General features: G+C 36.7%; 1 protein-coding gene across 5 annotated transcripts in view; it reads left to right on the forward strand.

Moving 5' to 3' along the window:
* COL19A1 (collagen type XIX alpha 1 chain) overlaps positions 1 to 23,279 on the forward strand; it is a 296,141-nt gene that overhangs the window by 247,582 nt on the left and 25,280 nt on the right. For all 5 annotated transcript variants that reach the window (XM_016157628.2, XM_036219122.1, XM_036219115.1 and 2 more), the window contains 13 exons: positions 231 to 335; positions 417 to 470; positions 729 to 782; positions 4,275 to 4,328; positions 5,733 to 5,786; positions 8,053 to 8,097; positions 10,061 to 10,111; positions 10,190 to 10,234; positions 10,675 to 10,701; positions 13,673 to 13,726; positions 18,095 to 18,139; positions 21,335 to 21,379; positions 21,486 to 21,548. In XM_016157628.2, coding sequence (XP_016013114.2) covers positions 231 to 335; positions 417 to 470; positions 729 to 782; positions 4,275 to 4,328; positions 5,733 to 5,786; positions 8,053 to 8,097; positions 10,061 to 10,111; positions 10,190 to 10,234; positions 10,675 to 10,701; positions 13,673 to 13,726; positions 18,095 to 18,139; positions 21,335 to 21,379; positions 21,486 to 21,548 — 696 coding nt within the window. The remainder of the gene's footprint in view (positions 1 to 230; positions 336 to 416; positions 471 to 728; positions 783 to 4,274; positions 4,329 to 5,732; positions 5,787 to 8,052; positions 8,098 to 10,060; positions 10,112 to 10,189; positions 10,235 to 10,674; positions 10,702 to 13,672; positions 13,727 to 18,094; positions 18,140 to 21,334; positions 21,380 to 21,485; positions 21,549 to 23,279) is intronic.

The raw sequence follows: 23,279 nt of genomic DNA on the forward strand, positions 1-23,279 counted from the left end.
AGCTCACCAATATCATACACAGATATCATTGACTAGCTTCATAAGTGATTTTTACCTCATAAAAAAGTAGTCTTTTCAAATTGGATAGAGTTTCTGAAAGCACTGACATAGCAATTGCTATATCACTCATCTCTGACAAAAGTTCAAATAGAACTTCGAATCTGATCAAACTTCACTTTTATAGATGACTTTGATGAATCTCTCAGTCATCTTATCTTTATACCCATTAGAACTTTTGTGGCAACTGCCATGCAAGTGTTCCTGGGCTGAAAAGCAACAAAGGAGAAGAAGGAGGTGCTGGTGAGCCCGGAAAGTACGATTCAATAGCCCGGAAGGTAAGAAGGCAGGCTCAGTATTGATGGGTCCCATAGGTAACGCATAGTACCTTCTCTCACATGTTACCGCCTCTCCTCTAGGGCGACATGGGGCCACGGGGTCCTCCAGGAAATCCAGGCAGAGAGGGACCAAAGGTAAGGAAGTCTCCCTTTCACTCTCCTTTGTACAATTTTCAATTCAGTGTGAAAAAAGAAACCCATTTTTTTTTGTAAATGCACTGCTTAATATAAAATTATTTTGGAAGAGTGGTGTGAAGCCACTTGCAAGTGTCATTTATTTGTTTCCTGACTGTCCAAATTATATGCCCTGAGTATCCTGAGAAGAGATATTTTCATTGTTCCAAAAGATGACAAAATGAATGAGTATACTAACTGAATTTATTGTCTTTTTAGGGAAGCAAAGGAGAGCGGGGCTACCCTGGGATACCTGGGGAGAAAGGTGACGAGGTAAAAGATAATTCTCTGATGATGTAGTCCTATTGATTCTCTTTACATGACTCAACAGAAGAAGGGCACCAGTTTTTCTAGAGCTCATGTTTAATGCTAAAACAAATAAAAACAAAGACTTGAGTTGGTCTTTTCGAATGTTAACACATTTTGAATAATAACATGTTGATGTTAATTATCAGTGGTTGGGTTTTCGAGATGAGCAAATTAAAACAAAGTTCACATATCAGTTACTATGTTTCCGTTTTCATGTAGCAGATAACTCCAGCTCTCTCAAAATAAAAGCAAGGGGATGGAGGAAGGGAAAATATACTGACAAATATCCCCAGGTAGCTAGTAGAATTGAAGGAATAGTTAACAACCAGCCTAGGGATAAGGGCAGCCCCGAACTCATTAGGACTTTCCTGGGACCCCACTGTAACATGACTCAACTTCGATAACATTGGTTTGTCTGTGACTCTCCTCAACTTTCAAACTTGGGAGAAAAGGGTCTGATTGAACTAGCTTAAATCAGCTGCCAACCCCTGAACTAAGGTTCAAAGTCAAATGTGCCTTTGGGATGTTGGTATTAAATTTCTGACTCTAAGCCATGGTGATTCTCAGGATATCATTCTTTTCTCTCATAATTCAGATTAACACTAGAAAAACCAATTAGGATGATGAATTGTTGTTAGTTCAAACAGCTTCAATACTAATAATTCTTAATGAAAGTAAGTAAGCCATCTGGCATGTGTTAACCTTGATGTTAGTGCAGAAAATCATAATGATATGAAATAGATCTATTTTTGATTTGGAGTTATATTTCACATTTTAAATTATTATCATGTTATTGTTTTTAATTATATTGATTCCGTTCTAGAAAACTGAGGATTGGCCTTTTTTTCTAAGGTAAAAGTTGAAGAACAAAGAAATATAACATTTATTTTCATCCAAAAATAAAACTGTAAAGGCATTTTATTTTCTAAATAAGTTATTGAGCTTTTGCTTCTTCATGCCCCACAGAAAGTTTCACTGAAGTGCAAGCATGATATCTGATTTTAATAGTCTAACAGCTTTTAACTGTCTAGATTCAAGAGGTAGGCTTAAAGGAAATTGAGAAGGTAGTAACAAAAAGACCGGGAAATAAGTGGAATTCAGGTTTTTATAAGTGACTCTAAATTAAATTTATTATAAGTTAATTTTTATTGATTTAACAGGATACTTGGCTCTCTTGGTGAACTGAAATACATTGTTATTATTCTTCCACTATTTTAGTGTGTTCTTTCTTAAGTACACCTTATGGATTCTTTAATAGAGTACAAAAGCTTTGCACAAGACTCTTGTTATATGGCGAATTCCAGCAAGTTCAGAAAGAGATTCTTTTCAGTTGTTTCTTCACATCACATAAATAATATGAATAAACCTAAAGTAACATACTAGTTCAGTTGGGCCTTTTGCGGGGAATAGGGCATGCGGCATTTGCCTCTTAGACAGATGGGAAATATTCAATATTATCTTGTCTTCTACTTGGACTCAAATACTGCCTGAAACTATAACTTGTTGACTGGAGTGAATAAAACTGACCAAGAATATGTGCATTTCCAACTGGCCAATAAACTGTACTATTTTAGTGTGTACATAATATCTAATCATACCAAATCTCAAATGTTTGTTCTACTCTCAGTGGAAAAGATAAAGAGGGACACCCCTCTCTTTGAGGACTTCTAATTATTATGTCTTCAATTTAATTCATTTGGGAACTTAGAGGAGTTGCCTGTTCATTGCTCTCAGAAAAGTGACATTATCCTCTACAGTTTTTGCAGGTGTTGTTTCACAGCTCACGGTGGTAACTTGTAAGCCGCTAATAGAAAACACCTCTCATAGACTGAATAGTTGCTTGGAATGCAGACCTTCCTACAATATTTCAGGATAATAATTGATAAATAAAACATAAAAATATCATCAGGCATTAATTATCGCAAAGGAAAAATAAATATTCTCGATAGCAACTGAGCTGGGTCTTGCAAAACCAAGATATCAGAGAAGGAAAAAGGACTTAGTAATCCCTGAATATCTATGCAATAAATTTTAATTTGTATTTTGGTTGGCACTATATGCTAAAGTGACTGTCATGCTCTTTAATATGTATTCATCTTCTTTAATGTCTTCTAAAATTATCTTATTGCCCTTTATGCATCTGTAGTAACTTTTACCCTTACTACAAAATTTCAGCTTGTTCAGAGAAAGACTGCTGAGAATGATTTTTTTTTTTAATTTATGAACTGAGGTTTATTTTAAAGTTTAATATGGTCATCAAATGTTAACGAGTCCCAAGCTTATGAACTAGACTACCTAAAGACTCACTCAGTATCTCTAGACTGTTTAAGTGTTGAAACTTAAAGTAGAAAAAAGAATACATATGTACATGCATATCTTGTACATGTACATTGAGAATTTTATGAAAATATGGGTATTTTGAGATAAAGCAATTTGTGATATAGCATTTATAATCTGAAGACATTTAGGGGTATCGTTCTCAAATGAAATTTGTTCTTTCCACTTATACACTACAAAACAAATTAATGGTAGGAGAATAAAAAGAGCCAATAATGTTTATAAAAAGTCTGAAAATTCAGGGCTCTGAAACATATCTGACACTAGTTTCCAGATAAGACATGGCGACTCTCTATTTATCATTCTCATCTTTTATAAAGTGCATTTATAATTTTTTTTAAGAATTTGGGCCCTATTCTTTGTAAAGTTTTGTAACTTTTATTTTTCTATGTTATCCAGTAGTTTGCCTAAATGTGATTTTAATAGTTGTGAAATATTTTGTATTATGAATTTTATGTAGTTTATTTAACTGTTGTTGACATACTTGGTAAAGGAACAAAATTAATTCCTCGAGTTACTAGCTAATCTTGCCAGTTCTTCCCTGAATATAGGAATGTATCAACATCTTAAACCCTATCCAGCATAATTAGTATTATTCTACAAATCTAAGGAGGCGAGGAAGAAGATACCCATTAACTTTCATGCTTAAACCATTAAAGGATCCCAAATTTAAATTTACCAGTGAGCAAAATTCTTATAATGAACTAGCCTCCTAAACTAAATATTATACCATAAAACACATTCCATTTTCCACTAGCTGAATGAAGCATTAGTGTAATTATATATTCTTTGATGGCATTCTACCAATCTGAAATTTATATTTTCATGCCTTAGCAGGTCTAGATACTCAGCAATGCTGTTGTTGAATGTGGCTTCATGAGATCAGAAATGCTCAATGAATCACCAAACACATTAAATTTTGTTTGTTCCAGATTCCATGTCACAGTGTTTAAGCTCACCATCCTTACTCTTTGAAAATGGCTATTTGTTGATGGCATATATCATGTTTTTTGATTAGTCAACATAAATGTTTAATTTTCAAATCAAAATAGTCAATTAACTTACCTACCTCGTTTTCAATGACATAACAGCTTTTATGGTAGGAACTGTCTCTTCTAGGGTCTTCAAGGAATCCCAGGCATTCCAGGTGCTCCAGGCCCAACTGGACCACCCGTAAGTATTTGCTAAAACTGTTCTGCTCACAGTTGATATCTGATGAAATGATGAAAGGTGAACTAATGTTTCTCATTGCCTATGTTCTCTGTGCCTCTATGTAGATTATCTAGCTGTTGCTTGGAAAAGTAGCATCTACCATCTGAGATTTTCATTTAGTGGTACAAAGGTTGCTCAGAGTTGTGGAGATTTGTCATCAGAATTCTATCAGACCAGAAATCAGTCTGCAGTTAAGCTAGTCTATTTGGATAGAAGTTGGATGTAAAAGAGCATTCTATTTCTCAGTTATGATTTTTTGGTATTAACATTTGGAAGAGATATTCAGATGGTTATACCTTTATTTCTTAAGCACCATAAACTCAGAATTTATTTTCTAGAGAAAAGAAATGGATTAAATATTATCAGATTTAATTTATCTTTATTCCAATCTATGAATTAAAATACCTCTATTTTAGTCAGCACTTTTTTTCACTGCCTCTCAGACATAACATTGTGCCCTTCATGTCTTTGGTTATACTGTTTTCCTAAACAAGATCTCTTCCTTTTCTACTTGCTAAACTCTATCTCGCATTAAAGTAGAGTTCAAGTCTGGGGTTGCCAGTTAAAATACAGGACGTGCCGTTAAATTTGAATTTCATATAAATAAATAATTTTTAGCATAAATTTGTCCCAAATATTGTATTTTTATTTGGTAAATATAGCAACCCTACTCAAGTCTTAACTTTTCTAATTCTTCCCTTCTTAGAGTTCCTGTGCAAATGGCATTTACCACACAAGTAGGAATGTAATCGTGTTCCCTAATGTTTTGAATTATGGATTTGCCATAATTCAAATTTTATCCTTTATGCTTTCACCATGGTTATGCAGAACAAATCTGGCTTTAAATTGTAGACTAAAATTAAAGTTAAGAGAAAGAGTTGTGAAAAGAACCATAAAAATTACAACTAACTCTATTCTCAAAAAAGAATTAAAATTAAATTTTATTTTCCATTGGTAAAATACAGATCTCATAAGTCAATATACACGTTGTTAATTCTACTGTGTCTTGAAGTATGTAAAATGTTGATTGCTACCGAAATTATAGCTCATTTAGGAAAGCATAATGTTATGTAAATTTCCATTTAAACAGCAAGTCTGAATTCTTAAATGTATCAAAAGGTTCCAATTAAGGTCATTAAATGTGGTTGGCCAAGGTGAAAAGCTACCACAAATACAAATTTTACCCTTGCAAGAGCTTATCAGCAGGATACAGCTGCTGTATCACCCTGAAGAAATATAAGCTTGTAGGACTGATTTAATTAGGATTAAATGACCTTCAAAATGTATCAGTTTTAGACCAACTTCCAATACTCTTTCACCACTTAATTATTTTTTTTGTAACAAACTTGGATTTTGGTTTTACAGGGCTTGATGGGAAGAACTGGACATCCTGGTCCTGCAGGAACAAAGGGTGACAAGGTACAGAGGGAAAGACGCACATAGTGTTTGAACTGGGGCTTGGAGTAGGGGAAAGATAAGACCATTTACAGAGAGGTCCATAAAATCAAGTGAAGCCTAAAAGTGGCAGTGATGTCTGATAGTGGGCTTGGAAGGACATAATAAGTCCAATAATTAGTCCGAAGGAATACAAGAGATATGTTCCTAGAGGAAAAGATGAATAGAATACTGGTGCCATATAGCAAAGTCCAAGCTGGATTCAGGGTCCTGGGCATCTAGGTCTGTAGAAGGATGGGGTGGGGGACACCTTCTGATGAGGTGCAGATAAGGTGGTTTGTATCGGGGAGCTGCAGCCACAGGAGTCAAGGCTTCAGACTGCATTCTGGCCATCAGGACCAGGAGTCCAATAAGAGAAGAGCATGCTGGGAAAATCGAAGTTCTGTCCTTTGATAGTTATAAGGGGAATTCAGGAAGGAACCAGGACAACTTGTTTCCTGGTGAATCCAGTTGATTGGACAAATGGGTTGCTATAGTCAGAAGGGAGGACCAGCAGTACAAGAGACTCAGACAGGGAGACCTCAGGGCTTCATAAATTTACCCGATTTAGGATCTAAATCGACATCACAGTGTGAAGCCAGACAGTGCCAGCAAATGAGTGAAATAAGACTAGCTCTTCAGATTAGCGAAGTAGCATCAAAAGTCCACATGAGACACTTGAGTGGCTTTCACCCTGAAATGACCAAAATGGGGCAAAATGGTATCAAGGGGCAAAGAAATCCCCCCAAAATGGAAAGGAAACAATGGGCTTATTCTAAATAGTCTCAGCACATTTTTTTTCTGATCATATTCTGAGGAACTTGCCTAACCCTACCAATCTTTTTTCTCTGTTCTCTGTGGAAATTATTCAGTCAGAAATTTGCCTTTTTGAAGTTATTGGGAGTTCTACACTGAGATGAGCTTTGAGGCACAATCAAGTATAAAAATATGACTTTTAATTGTGCCAGGAAAAAAAAAGTCTTTTCAATAGGCACATATTTTTCCTTGTTTGTTGTCCTCTCTTAGTTCATGAGAACTATGACATAATTCTCTGAAGGACACTGGCAGCAGTCAACAAAATATGACATGTCTTAGAGAGATAGCCACCACCAAAGCAGTTAGGGAAAAATACAATACACTCGTTGTCTGTCACTCATTCTCAGTCAGATAGATTACAAGAAAAACTTTACAGTTTATTTTTATTGATCAAGATACAAACGAAAGGTTCTAAGATACGTTTTTTTTGTTGCTAAAAAAAAAAAAGATAGGAGAGATTGGAATGTAATTCTTCATTAAATTTCTGGAAATGGGTTGAAATCCCTCAGAATTCTTGGGCATGGTAAATAGGAATTTTGCTCTCTCCGAATTCCTTTTTAGTGAACTTCTTGCCATTGCAGCTGATGTTGAGAGGCTTAAAAGATTTTATGAGGCTATAATTCTAAAAGAAAAGTTGCAGGAAGAACTGATTAAAGGCACCAAAGGGACTATAATGCCTCTGCTTATTAAGACCCATAAGTAGTCTATGTTTTATAAAAATAAAACTGAAACCCATTTTTCAAATTTCAACTTGAATTCATTTTTTTTATAAATTTAATTTTCAGTCTGTTTCTCCTATAAGTGCAATGTCTGAAGCTGTTTAAATCACATAGAACATTTTTCTTAAAAAGCATCATACCATACTCACTTCTGTTCAGTGGGATGTGCCTGACTTGGTGATAAAGTCTAATATTAACTTAGGAAGTGAAAGAAGTATCTTGTCCTGCAGGCACAAAACAGGTTGTGATTTTCTACTTTGGTCAATTTATGTGGCCCCTCTGGTTTCCAAAAGTTGAAGGTGTAGAAATGAGGCTAAAGTGAGGGGCCGACTCAAAGAGCCATAGCTCATAGCCGTTCCCTTGCTTGTAGGAACTCCTCTCTGCACCCCCACATAGGCGAAGTGCCCCCAATAGCACTTGAAGTCCATGACACAATCACCTGCATTGTCTGGCTCCATCTGATAATAAGCTCATCCCTAGGGCTCCCACGGTAAGAATTTAAATGGTCGTGGGAAAAGACATTTACCTTGCCTGTGGTCTAGTAACATATTTTCCCAGGTGAAAGAAAAGCCAAGCTGAAAAAGACGTTGCAAGGCCAAAACAAAATGACAAGCCATATTGATTTTAGAATATGGCTCTCTGAGGAAGCAGTCTGGTTCATAAACCTGGAATAGAAATGTCTAAACCATTGATTTTGGTCTAAATATCCCTTACAGGGCAGTGAGGGACCCCCTGGGAGACCTGGACCACCTGGACCGCCTGTGAGTTGTTTCAGGTTTAAAACTTAAATTCATGTGTCTGCTTAAGACTTCTGTATCTCAGAGATCAGATGACATTTAGATGTCCTCAAGGATAAAAGTTGTCTGAGTTTTATGTATAAATATAAAAAAGAAGTGTAGCTTTGAGGAGACCTGGTTTTCTCCTTTGGCTCAGTTCCAATGTGAAGTGCTCAGATTTGCATACTATGGTTCTCCTTACTATTGACTGAAGAGACCTGGGTATGTGCCCCAAATCTCCACTTCCTGCCTGAGGGACCCTGAGAAAGTCATTAAACTTCAGTGACCCTTGCTCATAGAAAAGAAAGGGACTTTAAAGAGATCCTTTCCAGCAATGTGAATTGGTCTGAAATTTAGTATTATGCTATATGTGTTCATTACCATCCATGATGTTTGAGATGCAATGAAATTCTATATACATAGCACCTAGTGAATAAATGTACAAGAGCCATCAATGTTTTTATGCTCATGATTGTGACAGATGTGCATTTTGCCAGGGAGGCTGTGGAGAGAGAGATGAGGTACTTCTCTCTGTAGCAAGTCTGCCCTCATGTGGGGCCATGCTCAAATTGCAGGAGAGCTTTGGTCCAGGCCAAATGTTCTCTTCCACCCTACCTAGTTTAAGAAGCCAAACTCACCTGAGAAGGGGCAGGATTTATCTGTGACTTTCTGAAGACAACACAGATATGTTATTAGTCTGCATGCAAATATAGGTTCTGCCCACATAAATGAAGAGATTTATGTTCTGTTTTTCTAAACCTGTTCATTTTGTTTACTGACCCTCTCCCTTCACAAGGAAGCATCTGGAGCTGGAGTCCTAAAATGCATTCCCTCCCCAGTGGACAAAATAGCAAAATATAACATGAGCTGACAAAAGGGATCTATGTTTTATAAGGGCTTAAGAAATCTCCCTCTTTCTCCTGAATTCTCCAAAGCTATTTATTCTTTAAGACAGATTAAATGTTGTCTTTTGGGGGAGAAACTTCTCTTTCTGGGGATGGGGTGGTGGAAATCTCAGACAAAATTATACTTCATCTCTTTAGGGTTTAGCACACTAAAATATAGTAGATATTCAGCAATTGTCTAATGAATGAATGAAATAATAAAGGAATAAATGAATGAAGCCTTTTTCTTCCATCGCTAGTGTTTTGAAGATGTATGCAAGTCATGTTCATTGACCACCATTATCCAAAAACAATGAAATGATGGCTTCTTCAATTTTGGAAATCATAAAAAGGGCAATGTAGAGTATTGGTTCTATGGGAATTTTTTTTTAATGATAAAAAATTCTTAACTAAAGTTTTCATATGTAAATGTTCCTGAATGCCAAAATATATGATTTTTTAAAGACTCGAATTAGTTCTCTTTAAGTGTTATTTACTCTAATCTAAGACTTTACCCACAGGTCAATTTTATTAGGAAGTTTTTATTCCCTATTGTCCTAAAGAATATATTTTTGTAGAAATATCCACACGGGGTTGTAACATCATCTCCCCCATTTAACCTTAATTTTCTATTTAGTTTGAAGAGACTGTGGAAAAAATTACTTTTCAGTAGCCAAATTGTTCCCTATTCGCACCTTCATCAGCACTACTGCGTTATAGCCTGCAGGTCAGCAGGCTGTAAACAGTTAGCATAAATTGGCAATTTAGAAGGTGAATTTTAGTGCACAAATAATATTTCCTCTGAATGCATTAGGGTCTCCTCTGTCAAACCAGAACATTAATCACACCCCCACTGAAAGTGTCTGTGTGTTCCAGGTATAGATCACTGCACTCCTTTTCATTTTTTCCTCTCTATTTGCTTTTGAAAGCCAAAGAAGAAACATTGTATTACTTTCCTTATAGTATTAAACTCACTTCTAAAATAGAATAGGAAAAATATCTTTTGATAAAGAGATAGAGATGCTAACTATTAACTTAATTTTAAATCTCATTTCTTTCCCAAGGGTGTACCATTCAATGAAGGAACTGGAATGAGCAGTTTATATAAAATCCAGGTATTTACTTTTATAATTATGTAAAATCATTTTCCAGTTATAAATTAATATAAATCCTTATAATCTTTTTTTTTGAAGGGAGGTGTGAATGTGCCCAGTTATCCAGGTCCCCCCGGCCCCCCGGTGAGTACAGCTGTTTGCCATCAAGCATACTTTAGTGGAGCATCCACAATTAAAACAAAACAAAACAGCTCCTAAGTTCACTAAAAAAAAATACATTTTATAAATATAACCAAAATTTTATACAGGAGAAAATAAACGAAACCAATTAAATAAAATTAAGAAAATACACCCAGTCAAAATAATAAAAAATAGCATTATGCATAGCAGTGTCACTTTTTGCACTGAAAACCTAAGAACTGAATTCATGTCCAGGCATCACAGTCATGGTAGTTCTATCAAATTATTTTCCTTCATCTTATTCTGAAAATCCAAACTGTAGCAAAACAAAAGTTGAAAATAGCTTTACGTGTATCCAAGCAAATTGGACAAAAATGCTTCATATTTCGTAATTTTGTTTCAGTCATTGTTTTAAATATGAATGCCTTTTTTTTTTCTTATAGGGTCCAAAAGGAGATCCTGGCCTAGTGGTATGTATAGTCTCATGTTTTGTGTCATTTAGAAAAGAAGTCTTTATTAAAGTTTGAAAGTAGAACATCAGGCAAAGGTGCCTGCCGTCTTAGATGTTCATCCATTAACATGTTGGAAGCAGCCGGCAGACCAGCAAAGAAATGCCAGCGATGTGCTTTTGATTTTTAAGCTGCATCAGTGCTCATGTTGTCACTGCCCTTGACGTTTGTCTCTTTCATCACTGTGTTTTAAAAATCACTCTGTGATGGAGGAAGGCAAATATAAAGCTCCTGATAAATGGGACACTTTGTATTTTAATAGAATAATTTTGATAATTGATTCAATGTTAAATAGATTGTAAAAGAGAAATACTTACTAGAAATAAATTCCTTAATCTGTCAGCCATCTCCTCAACCAAAAGGAAGGAAGGAAGGAAGGGAAGGGAAGGGAAGGGAAGGGAAGGGAAGGGAAGGGAAGGGAAGGGAAGGGAAGGGAAGGGGAGGCTGGAAGGACGGAAGGAAAGTAGGAAGGTAGGAAGGAAAAGAAAAGAGACTGTTTATTTGCTTTGAATTTTATGCAGTTATTCTGTAAGACATGTGATGTGCTGCTGTAAACCCACCTATTAGGAGTAATGTATCAGGCGGTTAACACTCAGCACAAAAAGAGATCATGTCCTCAGCCACCCAGAAGATGATAGTTGTTCTCAAGCCTCCTTCTCAGCCATGGAGCATCACTGTAAAAGTTCTACCAAATTCAATTAGATTCCCTTTATACCTTGGCAGTTTTTCCTGCCATGTCCTTTTTAAGCATATGTTCGTTGCATCCTTCGTATTTGATTTGTATACCCTTTTAACTTTTAGGTATATACTTGAAGCTCAGATGTATGTGAAACAAAAGAAGTAAACTTTCAAACCACTTTCCATTGCCATGTGAAAAAAATTTAAGCCCCTTTTATTACAGTACAGTTTGGTAAAACTAGATGAATTAATTTTAAATGAGCAGAAGAGTAAGCCATAAAAAAGTATTCTTTTAAATCTAAATATATTTTCAAAGGAGCTAAATTAAAGAGCTATTTTTTGTTATGGGGCAATATATATTAAAAGCCAATTTGTTTTCCTATGAAAGTGTGAGTTTGACCAGTTAGTATTTTTCAAACCAAGTATGTTGTTAAGAAGTTTCCTTTGTTTTGTTACTCATTTTGCCCTTGCTTTATCTGTAACATTTTTTATGTTTTCACCACTATATCCTTTATTGTCATTTTTATTTTCTTTCACCTTGTTGATAGAAATTTCTTCCTGGTCTTTCCTTCTCATATACACACATACACACCAAACATTACCTCTAAATCACCTAGGGACACCTAAACGTCTCATTAGTTTTTCTGAAACATTCAAGTTTTTACATTAATAACTGCAGATTAAGGTGAGAACACTTTTTTAAAAGCATTATAATAAAAGATAAATTGTAATACACTTAGATTAGAAAATGGGTGGCAACAAAAGTGTGGACATATTTGAGTAGAATTTAAAGAGATTAAGCTTCAAATTTCTTAGCCACAACAGAGAACAAAGAATAAAGAGTAATTGAAGGATGTTCCTTGCTTTTAGAGATGTGAAGTAAGTGGCTGGAGCACAAAAACAGAAATGGAATTATGAAGTTAAATTTCGTGTAAACCTTCGGGTTTATCTTAGATAAAACATGGAAATCACTCTTTTGGGCTCTTTGTCAGAACCATGATGCAACTTCCTTTATTTCACATCAGTTGCCCAGTATGGAGAAATAACACCTTATACCATAGAAATGATCTCAAAATGGTAGGATTTTAGGTCACGGAGGAGAAAACAGAAAAGTCGTGTTGAGGTGAATGGGAATAGATTTATTCTATTCTTCAAACCCCGTGGCACCAGATCTGCACCACCATTTCTAATCTGCTCAGTTAACCCTCATAGATGAAAATTACCTGTAATTAAATTGGTTATCTTCTGAGGTGTTCCATTTCATTCTTTTGGTATCCAATGTATAAGTGGCTTTCAACTAAATATCTAATTATTAGCTACTTTCAATAAATATTGATTGAATGGCTGAGCACCTTTCTCTATCCTAAGGATTATTGGGATTGTAAACAAAGAGAACAATGAGCTTATTTCCTTTGTCAATGACTTTGGGACTCTTTTATAGCTTTATGCAGAATAGAATCTAAACTTTTTTTTTTTTGATTGACAAGTTACATATTAGTGGACATTGAAAAAGATTTCTGAAGCATAAAAATTATCAAGTCATAGTCTACTCACTTTATCTCTTTATTTAAAAGCCCTAATGTTTATTTGTTCAAAGTTAGCAGCTTCCCTCACGCTAACTTTTCTGTGTTCCTTGAGGACCAATTAGTCTCCAGTCAGCATGAGACCACACATTAGAATATATAAAAGATTTTTTTTAATGGAAATGCTTATCCATCTCCTCTCAGTGACTCACCTTGATCAATAACTTAAAATCATTGGAGATGGGATCATCCTCTGAAGCATTCACAGTTCATATCCAACTACAGAAAATACTGAAGGATTATAAATTCTGCTTTGAGAGCTTTATTTTCTCTTAGAGTGTTTGGTCTTATTCTCCAGTAAACTAGCAGCTCCAGGTACCTCACAAATTGACTAACTTTATTAAAGTCCAGCCTTTCCTTTTAATTCTTATCACAGTTGGAGTTATCACTGACTAGAGAGATTCGTTCTGATTAGATTCTTAATCAGAATAAAAACAATTAATCAGAAAATAGATTCATACTTCTCCAGGGAATAGCTTTATTCTCAAACTATTTCTAAACACCAAATGCCAGAACAGATGCTTGAAAATAGAGCATACAGTTTACTTGCTAAATTACCAGTGTTCGAGGGAGTATTTTTTTTTTAGGCAAAAAATATCTTTGCTTTGGAAACCAATGCTTAAAAACCTTTTGGTCACTGCTATTGCATCTCTTATGTTCACATTTAACAGGGAGAACCTGGTGCGATGGGGCTGCCGGGACTAGAAGGATTTCCAGGTATAAAGGTAAGTACAGGGGTTACAAATGCATCCGCTGATTCAACATTCAGAAATGTTTACTGAGCACCTCCTGTTATACCAGGAACTGTTGTAGGTTTGGGAATATAAGAGGGAACAAACCAGACAAAAATCTCTGCCCTCATGGAACTTGTATTCTAAGAAGAGGATACAGAAACTAAACGAATAAACACAAATAACTAAATAACATTGTTGGTAAGTGCTATGGGAAGAAAGAAAAAGTAGAGCAGGTTAAAGAGCATCAGGAGTGCTGAAGGGGAGTGTGGTGATTTTTAAATAGGGTGGTCTGAGAAGACAGGATCTAAGCAAAGACTTGAAAGAGAATGTTCCAGGCAAGAGGAATATGTTCCAAAGATCTGATGTATAACATGGTGATGATTGGTAACAATACTGTATGTATACTTGAAACTTGCTGAGTATTCTCACCACACACACACACACACACACACACACACACACACACACGATGGTGGCTCTGTGAGGTGATAAAGGTGTTAATTAGCTTGATTGTGGTAATTATTTCACAGTATGTACATATGTCAAATCATCAAGTGGTACATGTTAAATATATAAAATTCAAAAAAAAAAAAAAAAGGAAAGAGTAGGTCTATATGCCCTGAGACATGAACTTTCCTGCTACGTCCAAGGAGACCAAGGCAGTGAGTAAGGGGAGTGTGGTGGGAGATGAGTTTAGAGAGCTGAGGTGGAGGTGAGGAATAGCCCTGTCATGGAGTCATGCAGAGCAATGCCTTTTAAAATGTGTCCAGTAGAGGACCGGTGCCAGTCTGCAAACTCTTTGTTATGGGTTCGATGGCAAGATAAGTGCAGAGATTGAGAGTAAGCCTTTAAAAACTTGTCTGAATTTGATGTTGCCATGATATCCAAACTATTTGATCAGTAGACGCACCTTGATTCATGATGTCTTAGAAAATAAATAAGTACATCTGCTCCTTCACCACAAGTAGTTTGAGTAGATTAATAAAGAGGCTTATTAGCTATTGTCAGGACTTTTTATCTTTCACTCTCAGTAAAATATGGAGCCAGTGGTGGCTTCAGAGTAGAAGAGTGACAGAGCCTACAGCTAGAGAACAAAGGTAGAAGCAGCGAAGATGCTTAGAAGACAATTCCTATAATACAGGTGGGAGTGATGTTGGCAGAGATCAGAGTAGAAATGGTGGAGACAGTGAGATGTGGCTGGATTCTGGATACGTTGTGGTGTCAGAAGGCACAGGATTTTCTGATTGATTTGACATGGGTATGGAAGAATAAAGAAGAGTCAAGGATGACTCCAAGTTTTTTGACCTCATCAACTGGCATGATGGGGTGGTCAGCAATGGAACTGAGTAAAGCTAAAGGCTGAGCCTGTTTGGAAAAGATGAGAATGATCAGGAATTTAATTTTAGACATGAGGCCGAATTTGCAAGTATGATATAAAAGTATGGAGTTTAAAAATAAACTCCAAGTGGAGATATAAATTTGGTTGTCCTAAGCATATAGATACTATTTTAAAGTCAGGAGATTGGATATGGCTGGTCACCAAAGGAATGACATTAGACTTTTTAAAAAGGGAAGAGGATCAAGGACTATGCCCTGAGCACATTAAGAGATCAGGAAGAAAAGGAGGAACCAGGGAGGGAGAGAGACTAAGATAAAGCCACCAGGGAAGTAGAAGGGGAACTAGGTCCCCTGGAAACCAAGTGCAAATAATGTATCAAGGAGAAAGAAGTGATCACCTTTCTCAAATACTGCAAATAGGTCAAGTATGGTAGGGATGGGGTCAAGTAGGATAATCAAGTATTGGCCATTGGATTTAGCAATGTAGAGCTGTGTATCACCTGAGTAAGTATTAGCAATTCACTGTATTGGTAGGAGCAACTGCTGCACTTGAATGAGTTTAAAAGAGAATGGAAAAAAAATTAGAGATAGCAAATAGAGTATAAACAATCTTTAAGGAGTTTCGCTGAAAGGAATGCAAAGAAATGGGCCATTGGCTACTGGAGGAAGTAAGGCAAGGTTTTATGAAATGAATTTTAAGACCATAAAAATACCAGAATTGTATTAAGGGATAATTCAATAGAAAAGGGTGGGGGGGGATGATATAAGGGAAAGGGAAGAATTGCTGGAAAAGTGTCCCTACATAGATAAAAGGGAAGGGGACCTACTGCATAAATGGAGAGTTTGGCTTCAGAGAGGAGTCTGGGTAATTTCTCTGTGGTAACAGGTGGGAAAACAGAGCACAGGGGTCCAGATGCTGATGTGTGGGAAGATGAATTTGTTGGAGTCTATTGAAGTTCTATTTTGATGGCTAAAATTTTCTGCAATGAAGGAAGCAAGGTTATTATCTGAGAGTGAGGTAGGGAGAAGAGGTTGGAGATTTAAGGAATAGATCTTCTAGAAGAGAGGGAGTGTGCAGCCAGCTGTCGTATTTAAACAGGGTTCCAGTTTTGACAAGTGAGTACTGGCTGCAACAAACAACAGATCAAAGAGTTAACAGTATGCACAAGGGAGTCATTGTAACAAGTAACCATGGAATTTAAACTGGATAAATAAGGGAGAGAGGCCATCCAGGGAGTGAAGGATAATGAAAAATTTGTACCATCAATGGATTAGAGGTCTTTGTGGCATTAAAAGATTTGGGCATTTATGTACTCAAGAGAGTATGTTATAAAGATAGGAGATAGTGGTCCAAGGATGGAATAAATTAAATTGAAATTATAGGGTGGGGCATCCGTTATTTTATTGACAAGGTTACAAGTGTAATATGGAAATAAGAAACCAAATCATTAGAGAGTAGTTCAAAGATCTCAGAGACTCAAAAGTTGAAAGGACCATCTTGTCGGAGAGTTCTCTTAACATTAATCTTTATCAGATATGCAAATGTTTTCATTGAATGAAAAGTTCCAGTATATTTATTTCAAGGGTAAAATCTCATAATTCAAAAAGAGCAGAGTGAAACCAACAAGAAATACCTGTTTACATCATTTGTCCACTTGTCTATTAGTTCTTTTTCTATTTGACTCCAGCTACGCTTTATATATTAAAGGTATTACCTTTATCTTATATGTTGGAGTTTTTATCCTAGTTGGTCTCTGCCTTTTGTATTTATGTTTAATCTTATTGCATATGTAAATATGACTTTTATGTAATCAAATGTAAAATTCTTTTATAATTTCTCATTTTGCTTTTATGCTCTAAATGACTTTTATTCTTATTCTCAACCAAAATCAGATATCTTCTTCTAGTTCTTTTATACTTCATATTACTTTATTTTTTATATAATCTGCATGATATATACATGGAGTATAATAAAAAGAGAGGACTCAAGCTTTTTTCAAAGAAATTTTTCAGTTATTAGCACTATTTTTTGAATAATACATCCCTACTAAAATCCTATTATAAATGTTGGTCTGTCTCTATGGTTTCTATTATATTGTGTTGATTTACTGCTTAATCTTATGCCAATATTCCATTATTGAATTGTTACAGCTTTATTAGATGTTTAAATATGGATGTTGCTAATCTTATTTTTCTTTAAATTTATTTCCTTTATTCTCTCATTTATTTATTATCCCAAGTGAACTTTAGTGTCATTCGATCAAGCTGCAATTTAATAAGAATTGCATTAAATTTAAAAATTAGTTTGGGTAGCAGTGACACCTTTACAACATCATCTTGCCCTCCAAGAACAAAACATGTCTCTCCATTTAATCGTCTTTTATGTCCCTGAAGGAGGTTATGAAGCTTTTTAATGTAGGTTCTGCTCAACAAAAATTGCCATTTTATTGTCCCATATATAATCATTAGTACTTTTAGCACTGTCAGCTTTACCTAAAATATCACATTGCCTTTGGAAAAAATGTTGAGTCACTCTCCTGTTCAGAGCAATTCAAGAGATCTTTAATTGGCCTAACGAGGAGACCTACAAAATCTCTTGTTCTAAACGTCCAATGAGACAAGTGTAGGAAAAGCTTTTAAGTAGACTTCAATATGCTTACCCTTTTAAGTATTGTTAATGAATTACTTTTGAACATGTGGAATAAAAATATCAACTAATGTTATCTGTAAGTATGTATAGAGTCATAATTAAAAAAAGGTCACAAATGACAACATGAATGCTTGTTTTCATTAAGATTATTTGCTTTATTTTATATATAAAGAAAGAAAGCTTAACAGATTTAGTTGGCTACTTATTTTTTTTCCATTCCCTCTAGTTTCATACCAGCTGATATTGTTAATGTTTATCAAGTCCAAAGAAAAACTTTACCAAATCAAAATGATCATTCAGGCATTAATTTTATAGGTAAAGATTTTATATATATATCATTATGAGTACCAATTTTTTTTTAATCCCAACAGGGAGATCGAGGCCCAGCAGGTCCTCCAGGATTAGCCGGCATATCGGTAAGTCCAGATGATCATACATTATTTTTGCAGGTAAAGAGTTCTGTCTCCACAATAAACCTACAGCGAGGTATCCAGAAGGGCTGGGGAGCATACCATAACTCTCATGACATTAGGTTCCTGAAATCTCCAGTTTAAAAAATAAAACTACTTGTTCTCTTCCTCAAACATGCTCCTTTATTTTCACCTTTAAAAACATTTTTTTTGTCTTTGTTCTTTTTTCTTCCCGAACTCACTTAAGTGGGGTGGGAGGAGCTCAGTTACCTGTGATGATACATCAACGTATGAGCACAGCATTGAGGATCTTGTTTGGTTTCTCTGTTCGTGTCATATATCACGGTTTCTTGCTCACCAAAAGGTAAAGGTCTCATCCTCAGGCCGTACTTCAGGTTCTTTGTATTAAGCTGTAATCTGCCTGAGTTTTCTCCCAGCCCAGCATTAACAGAGCTTTATTGCTGCTAATGTTTCCCCATAAACTAGCCCTTCAATCCTCTCAATCATTTTTGTTGCTCTCTGGTGTCAAATGTTTTAATCTCATCAAGGTCTTTTCAAATAAATAGGAAGTGCTCCAGGAAAGGTTGAAGTCATTTCTCTGAGCCCTGGGGATCATTCTGATCTTCATTCATGATGCTCTAATTAAAATTTTGTGGTCATGCTTTATGAATAAGAGCCCAATAATCCTCTTACTAGGTACGCCTGCAGGGTAGGCACAGGGTAAGAAAGTCAGTGGAAACCATGAGCTTGAACATGAGAAAGATAAGCAAGGCCCCACCACTACCCATTGACATCCACTGATACCCAACACCACCCAGAGCCACCTACCACCGCTCACTGCTGTTCACCACTGTCGACCACCACCCCTCATGCTCCTTCACTCTATTTAGTTGCTAAATCTAATAAGAAAATTAAAATCTATCCATCGTCCACAGAAAGCCATCATTTACAGAGGATGGCATCCCTATAGTTAGTTGTTCTAAACCAAGTGAAAATATTAGTACGATTGAAAAGTAACATGAAAATATTTTCTTTAGCAAGTACTTCAGAATTTTTTATACGAGAAAATATTCTTCTTCACCTGAAACTAATACAAAATAATATCGAATGTCAACTTTAATCGCAAATTTTAAAATAATCACTAAGGAGAAAAAAAAGGTATCCTCTCTGGATATTGGTTCATACCCATTCCTTCCCACCTTCCCCCCTCACTTCAGTGCCTGCAACATATTTGAAACCCTGTTTCCAGAATTTCCCCTTACGACCTGCCCCCCTTATATTCATGCACACCCTGTTTTTGTTTTCACATTGTAAGCTAATGTGCAACTGTGTTTGCCCAGGTGTGACTTCAAATTACTTTTGGCTATTACCCTGAATTAAGTCTTTCTTCAGAGAAAAACTATTTGCAGCCATCGAAAGTATTTAAAAGACGAATGACAGGCTTAAAAGGTGATCCAAATGTATAATTCCGAACATATTTTTGAAAGCTGCAGCATGATTGACATGAGAAGTAAAACAAAGCTTTCTTATGTCATAATTAAGAGAATAAAATGACAATTACAAAAATCAAGAAAGGGTAAAAATTTTGCACATTGCAAATATATAACACTGTGATTAAAAACACAGCTTTTTATAACTAGACCTTACTGTGGCTCGGAAAATAAAATAGTTAAAAGATTCTGGAAGTAGTGGGAATACTTACACAAGAGTGTGACTGTACTTAATAGTTAACCACCATTAAGTTTATTAAAAACCACCGAATCGTACACTTAAAATAGTAACCTCTGAATTATATAATAGTAACCACGGATTTGTACACTTAAAATGTTTAAAATGGTAGATTTTATGTTATGCATAGCTTACCACAATAAAACATTTTTAAAGGTGGTTGTTCTGAATGAAGCAGTGATGAGACCTACCTAGTCAGATCCATCACGGTCACTTCTGCTGAGTACGAAGGGTAATCAATCCTGTTCTTCCTAGAACAGACCAGATGATCCCTTCTAGTATATTTGAGCCTATCCAGGGATTTCTCCAGGGCTGCTTTCTCCCCCTTCCTCCCAGGATGGCAGAAGGAAGTGTCTGTAAGTTCTGGCGGTGAATGGGGCCCCTGGCTCTCCGCCCCCACCCTTCAGCTCTCTGAATTCTCTGCTGGCACTAGCTGACCTTTGGGACTGCTGCTGACTGCTATCAAGTCCCCAATCTTTTTGTCTCAGATCTCGCGGCCCAAATACTCTGCACCCCCGGGTCTCACGTAAAGACCCTTTTGGACATTGGCCTTCTCAGCTCTTCACATCCTCCAGCACGGCACTCAGGACCTTCGGGAGCTCCTGCTTGCCCACACAAGCTGTGGGAAGTCCGGGGTGCTCTCTCAGGCCGGTCTCTGCCCAGTTTCACTGCTCAGTCATATCTGTACATGTGAGAGTCTCCGTCCAGAATTCTAAACAGCAAGTGGGGAAAAGTCCCTCCTTTTTCCGATTTTCTTGCAACCTACTGTGATTTCTACAGTCTCAGCCCTACACCTACATCTTCACATTGCCTTTCCCAACCTGAGGTCCAAGCGACAGGAGACAGTTCTCTCTCAAAGGCAACATCTTTAAGCCCAATCTGGACACTTTAGCACTTTTTCTCTTCCAGTCTCTCTCTACTGGACCATCTTCCTCACTTGTTCCTCTCTGTGGTCTCTCTACCCCAGGATTTTTTCTAGTGTCAGTTCTCCAGAACACATCTATTGATGAGTATTGGAATGAATCAACCTGTCTCTCTTTCAGCGAAACAGATTTCAAATCAAACATGCCCTTTTTCAGGCTATCTTACTATAAACTTAAAAATCCTCTTGTGAAACTCAAAGTCTAGGAAAGATTTCTTTGCCTCTCTGTGCCCTCCCACCTTCTAAAGTAAAGAACTGCCAGTCAAATTGGCACCAGAGGGATTTCCAGAAATAAGGATACGTTCATTTAATATTTTCAAAAATATTATCCTCCCCTCCACCACACACGCATAGGCACATTCAGAGAGCTGTACTCCAGCCTGTGCCTTAGAGCCTGCAGAGCGGAGGGTGGGTCCCCACAGACTCTGGTCCATTAGGAGTGCGTTTTGGTGTAGAGATCCACAGCGCTGGCAGCACAGTTGGTGAGTGGGAGCATGTGACATCATTCAGTAATTTGGCTCCTAACATTTCTCTTTGATTTGATTTCTCAGGGGAAACCTGGAGCTCCAGGGCCTCCGGGTGTTCCAGGGGAACCGGTGAGTTGCTAATTATCTACTTAACAGTTATACCTGTGTTATACTGCATTATGTCTTAAAGCTTTCCTGGCAATTAATACTTATTTGTCTGTGGACATGTCTATAGGGTGAGAGAGGACCTATTGGAGATATAGGTTTCCCTGGGCCAGAGGGACCCTCAGGAAAGCCAGTAAGTACTTTTTACTGTTTAAAATTTTCTAGTTTGAGAAATGTTCTAAGCATTGCCTCTTTACTTATGTCCTCAGAAAATCTGAGATTTAAAAGAATAAGCAGTTTCCAAGGAAGTAAGAGCAGGTCCTGCAAATGGGTTTTTCGGGGTGTGGTTCTCACTGAGTGTCCCAGCTCTTTATGAGGTATCTTTATGTCTTACACAATAAAGAGAAAGGTAAGAATTTTTTTCTTTTAAGTGCCAGGAAATTAGACTATTTCTTTAATGTTCATGGTGGAGATAAAAAATTAAATGGCCTGGCACATCCTAAAATATAAAGAAGCTGAAGACTCACAGATATAATACCTGCGTGTTAAGCCAAAGACTAAAGTAGAAGCTATTTTCTCAGATTACCTTCTTTATTTATGGACCTTGTCCTTATACTTTTGTAAATCATTGCTGCCAAATATATCATCCCCTTACGTCCTAAGGAGCTCTTGGCTACTGATATATAGTATTGCTGTGACATTGTAACAATCATTCCCACTAATTTAGTTCAACATATATTCATCTAGTCCCTGCTGTTTGCTAAGGATGTGTTGACCCCTGAGGGAGGGGCTATAAAGATGAATAAGATGTACCCCAATCTCAGGTTTATTCTTTATAGAAGGTCACTACTCTCTTTGCTCATTTATTTGCTGTGGCATGTCTGAGAAGGGGCTGCTGTTAGGAGAAGTAGGGGGCGAACAAGAAGCATAGCGTTCATGAGGCTGGTTTGATATCTCTATAGAACCTTCACGGTTGTGCATTCTCTGGCTACCATCTCCCCAGAAAAGACAACATGGAAAAATGAGAAGCATCTATAATCTAGGATTAGGAAGATCTGGATATGAATTATGACTTAAAGAGTTTTGTGAGTCACTTAAGTAACATGACATATGGTAAGCATTTTCAGTGCCTGCCCATGGGAAGTGCTCAATAAATATTAGTTTCATTTCCCTGCTTCCCCCTTCACCTCCTCTTACCAACTTCCTGTTTCCAAGCCCTATAAGCCATTTTATAAATGCTTGCCATTGGTTTCCCAAGAGATTAAGCAAAAAGCAATATGTCCATCCCACAGTACTTCTTGAGCACCTACTGCATTCTAGACACTGTTCTGAATGCTAGCAATTCGTAGGTTGACATTCTAATATAGAGACACAGACAACAAACAAATAAATACACACGCACAATTTCAGGTAGAAGAAGATCTAAGCAGGGTGAAGTACTAGAGTAGCATTTAAATAGGATGTTTAAAAAAGGCATGCCATTTGAACAAAACCTGCATGAAGTGAGAGATCAAGCCATAGGGAGCTTGGGGTGGGGACACATTGTTTCAAGAAAAGGAGATGGTCAGGAGAGTGTGGCCAGGAGAGTTCACTGAAAGAACGGCAAAAGACATAAAGTTCGGAATGAACTTTAAGCTAAAGAAGAATAGTAAAGACATCGACGGAGAAATAGGCAGTGGCCAGGCTACAAGGAAATTCTAGTCCATGAATGGAGTTTGGGTTTCATTTGAAGCACAATGGTAACTTCTTAGAGTGGTGAAGAAATGGCTGGACTGCGTTTTAAGAGGACTCTAACTATTGTGTGGAGAGCAGGCTATAGGCAAAAGCAGACAAAACAGTGAGGACAAACTGCTACAATCCCCATGAGAAATAACGATGGTGAGAACAGGGAGGCCATGAGGAGTAGGAGAATCTAGGGTACTGC

This window comes from Rousettus aegyptiacus, unplaced genomic scaffold (genome assembly GCF_014176215.1).
Source record: "Rousettus aegyptiacus isolate mRouAeg1 unplaced genomic scaffold, mRouAeg1.p scaffold_m13_p_1, whole genome shotgun sequence".
Classification (NCBI taxonomy): domain Eukaryota; kingdom Metazoa; phylum Chordata; class Mammalia; order Chiroptera; family Pteropodidae; genus Rousettus; species Rousettus aegyptiacus.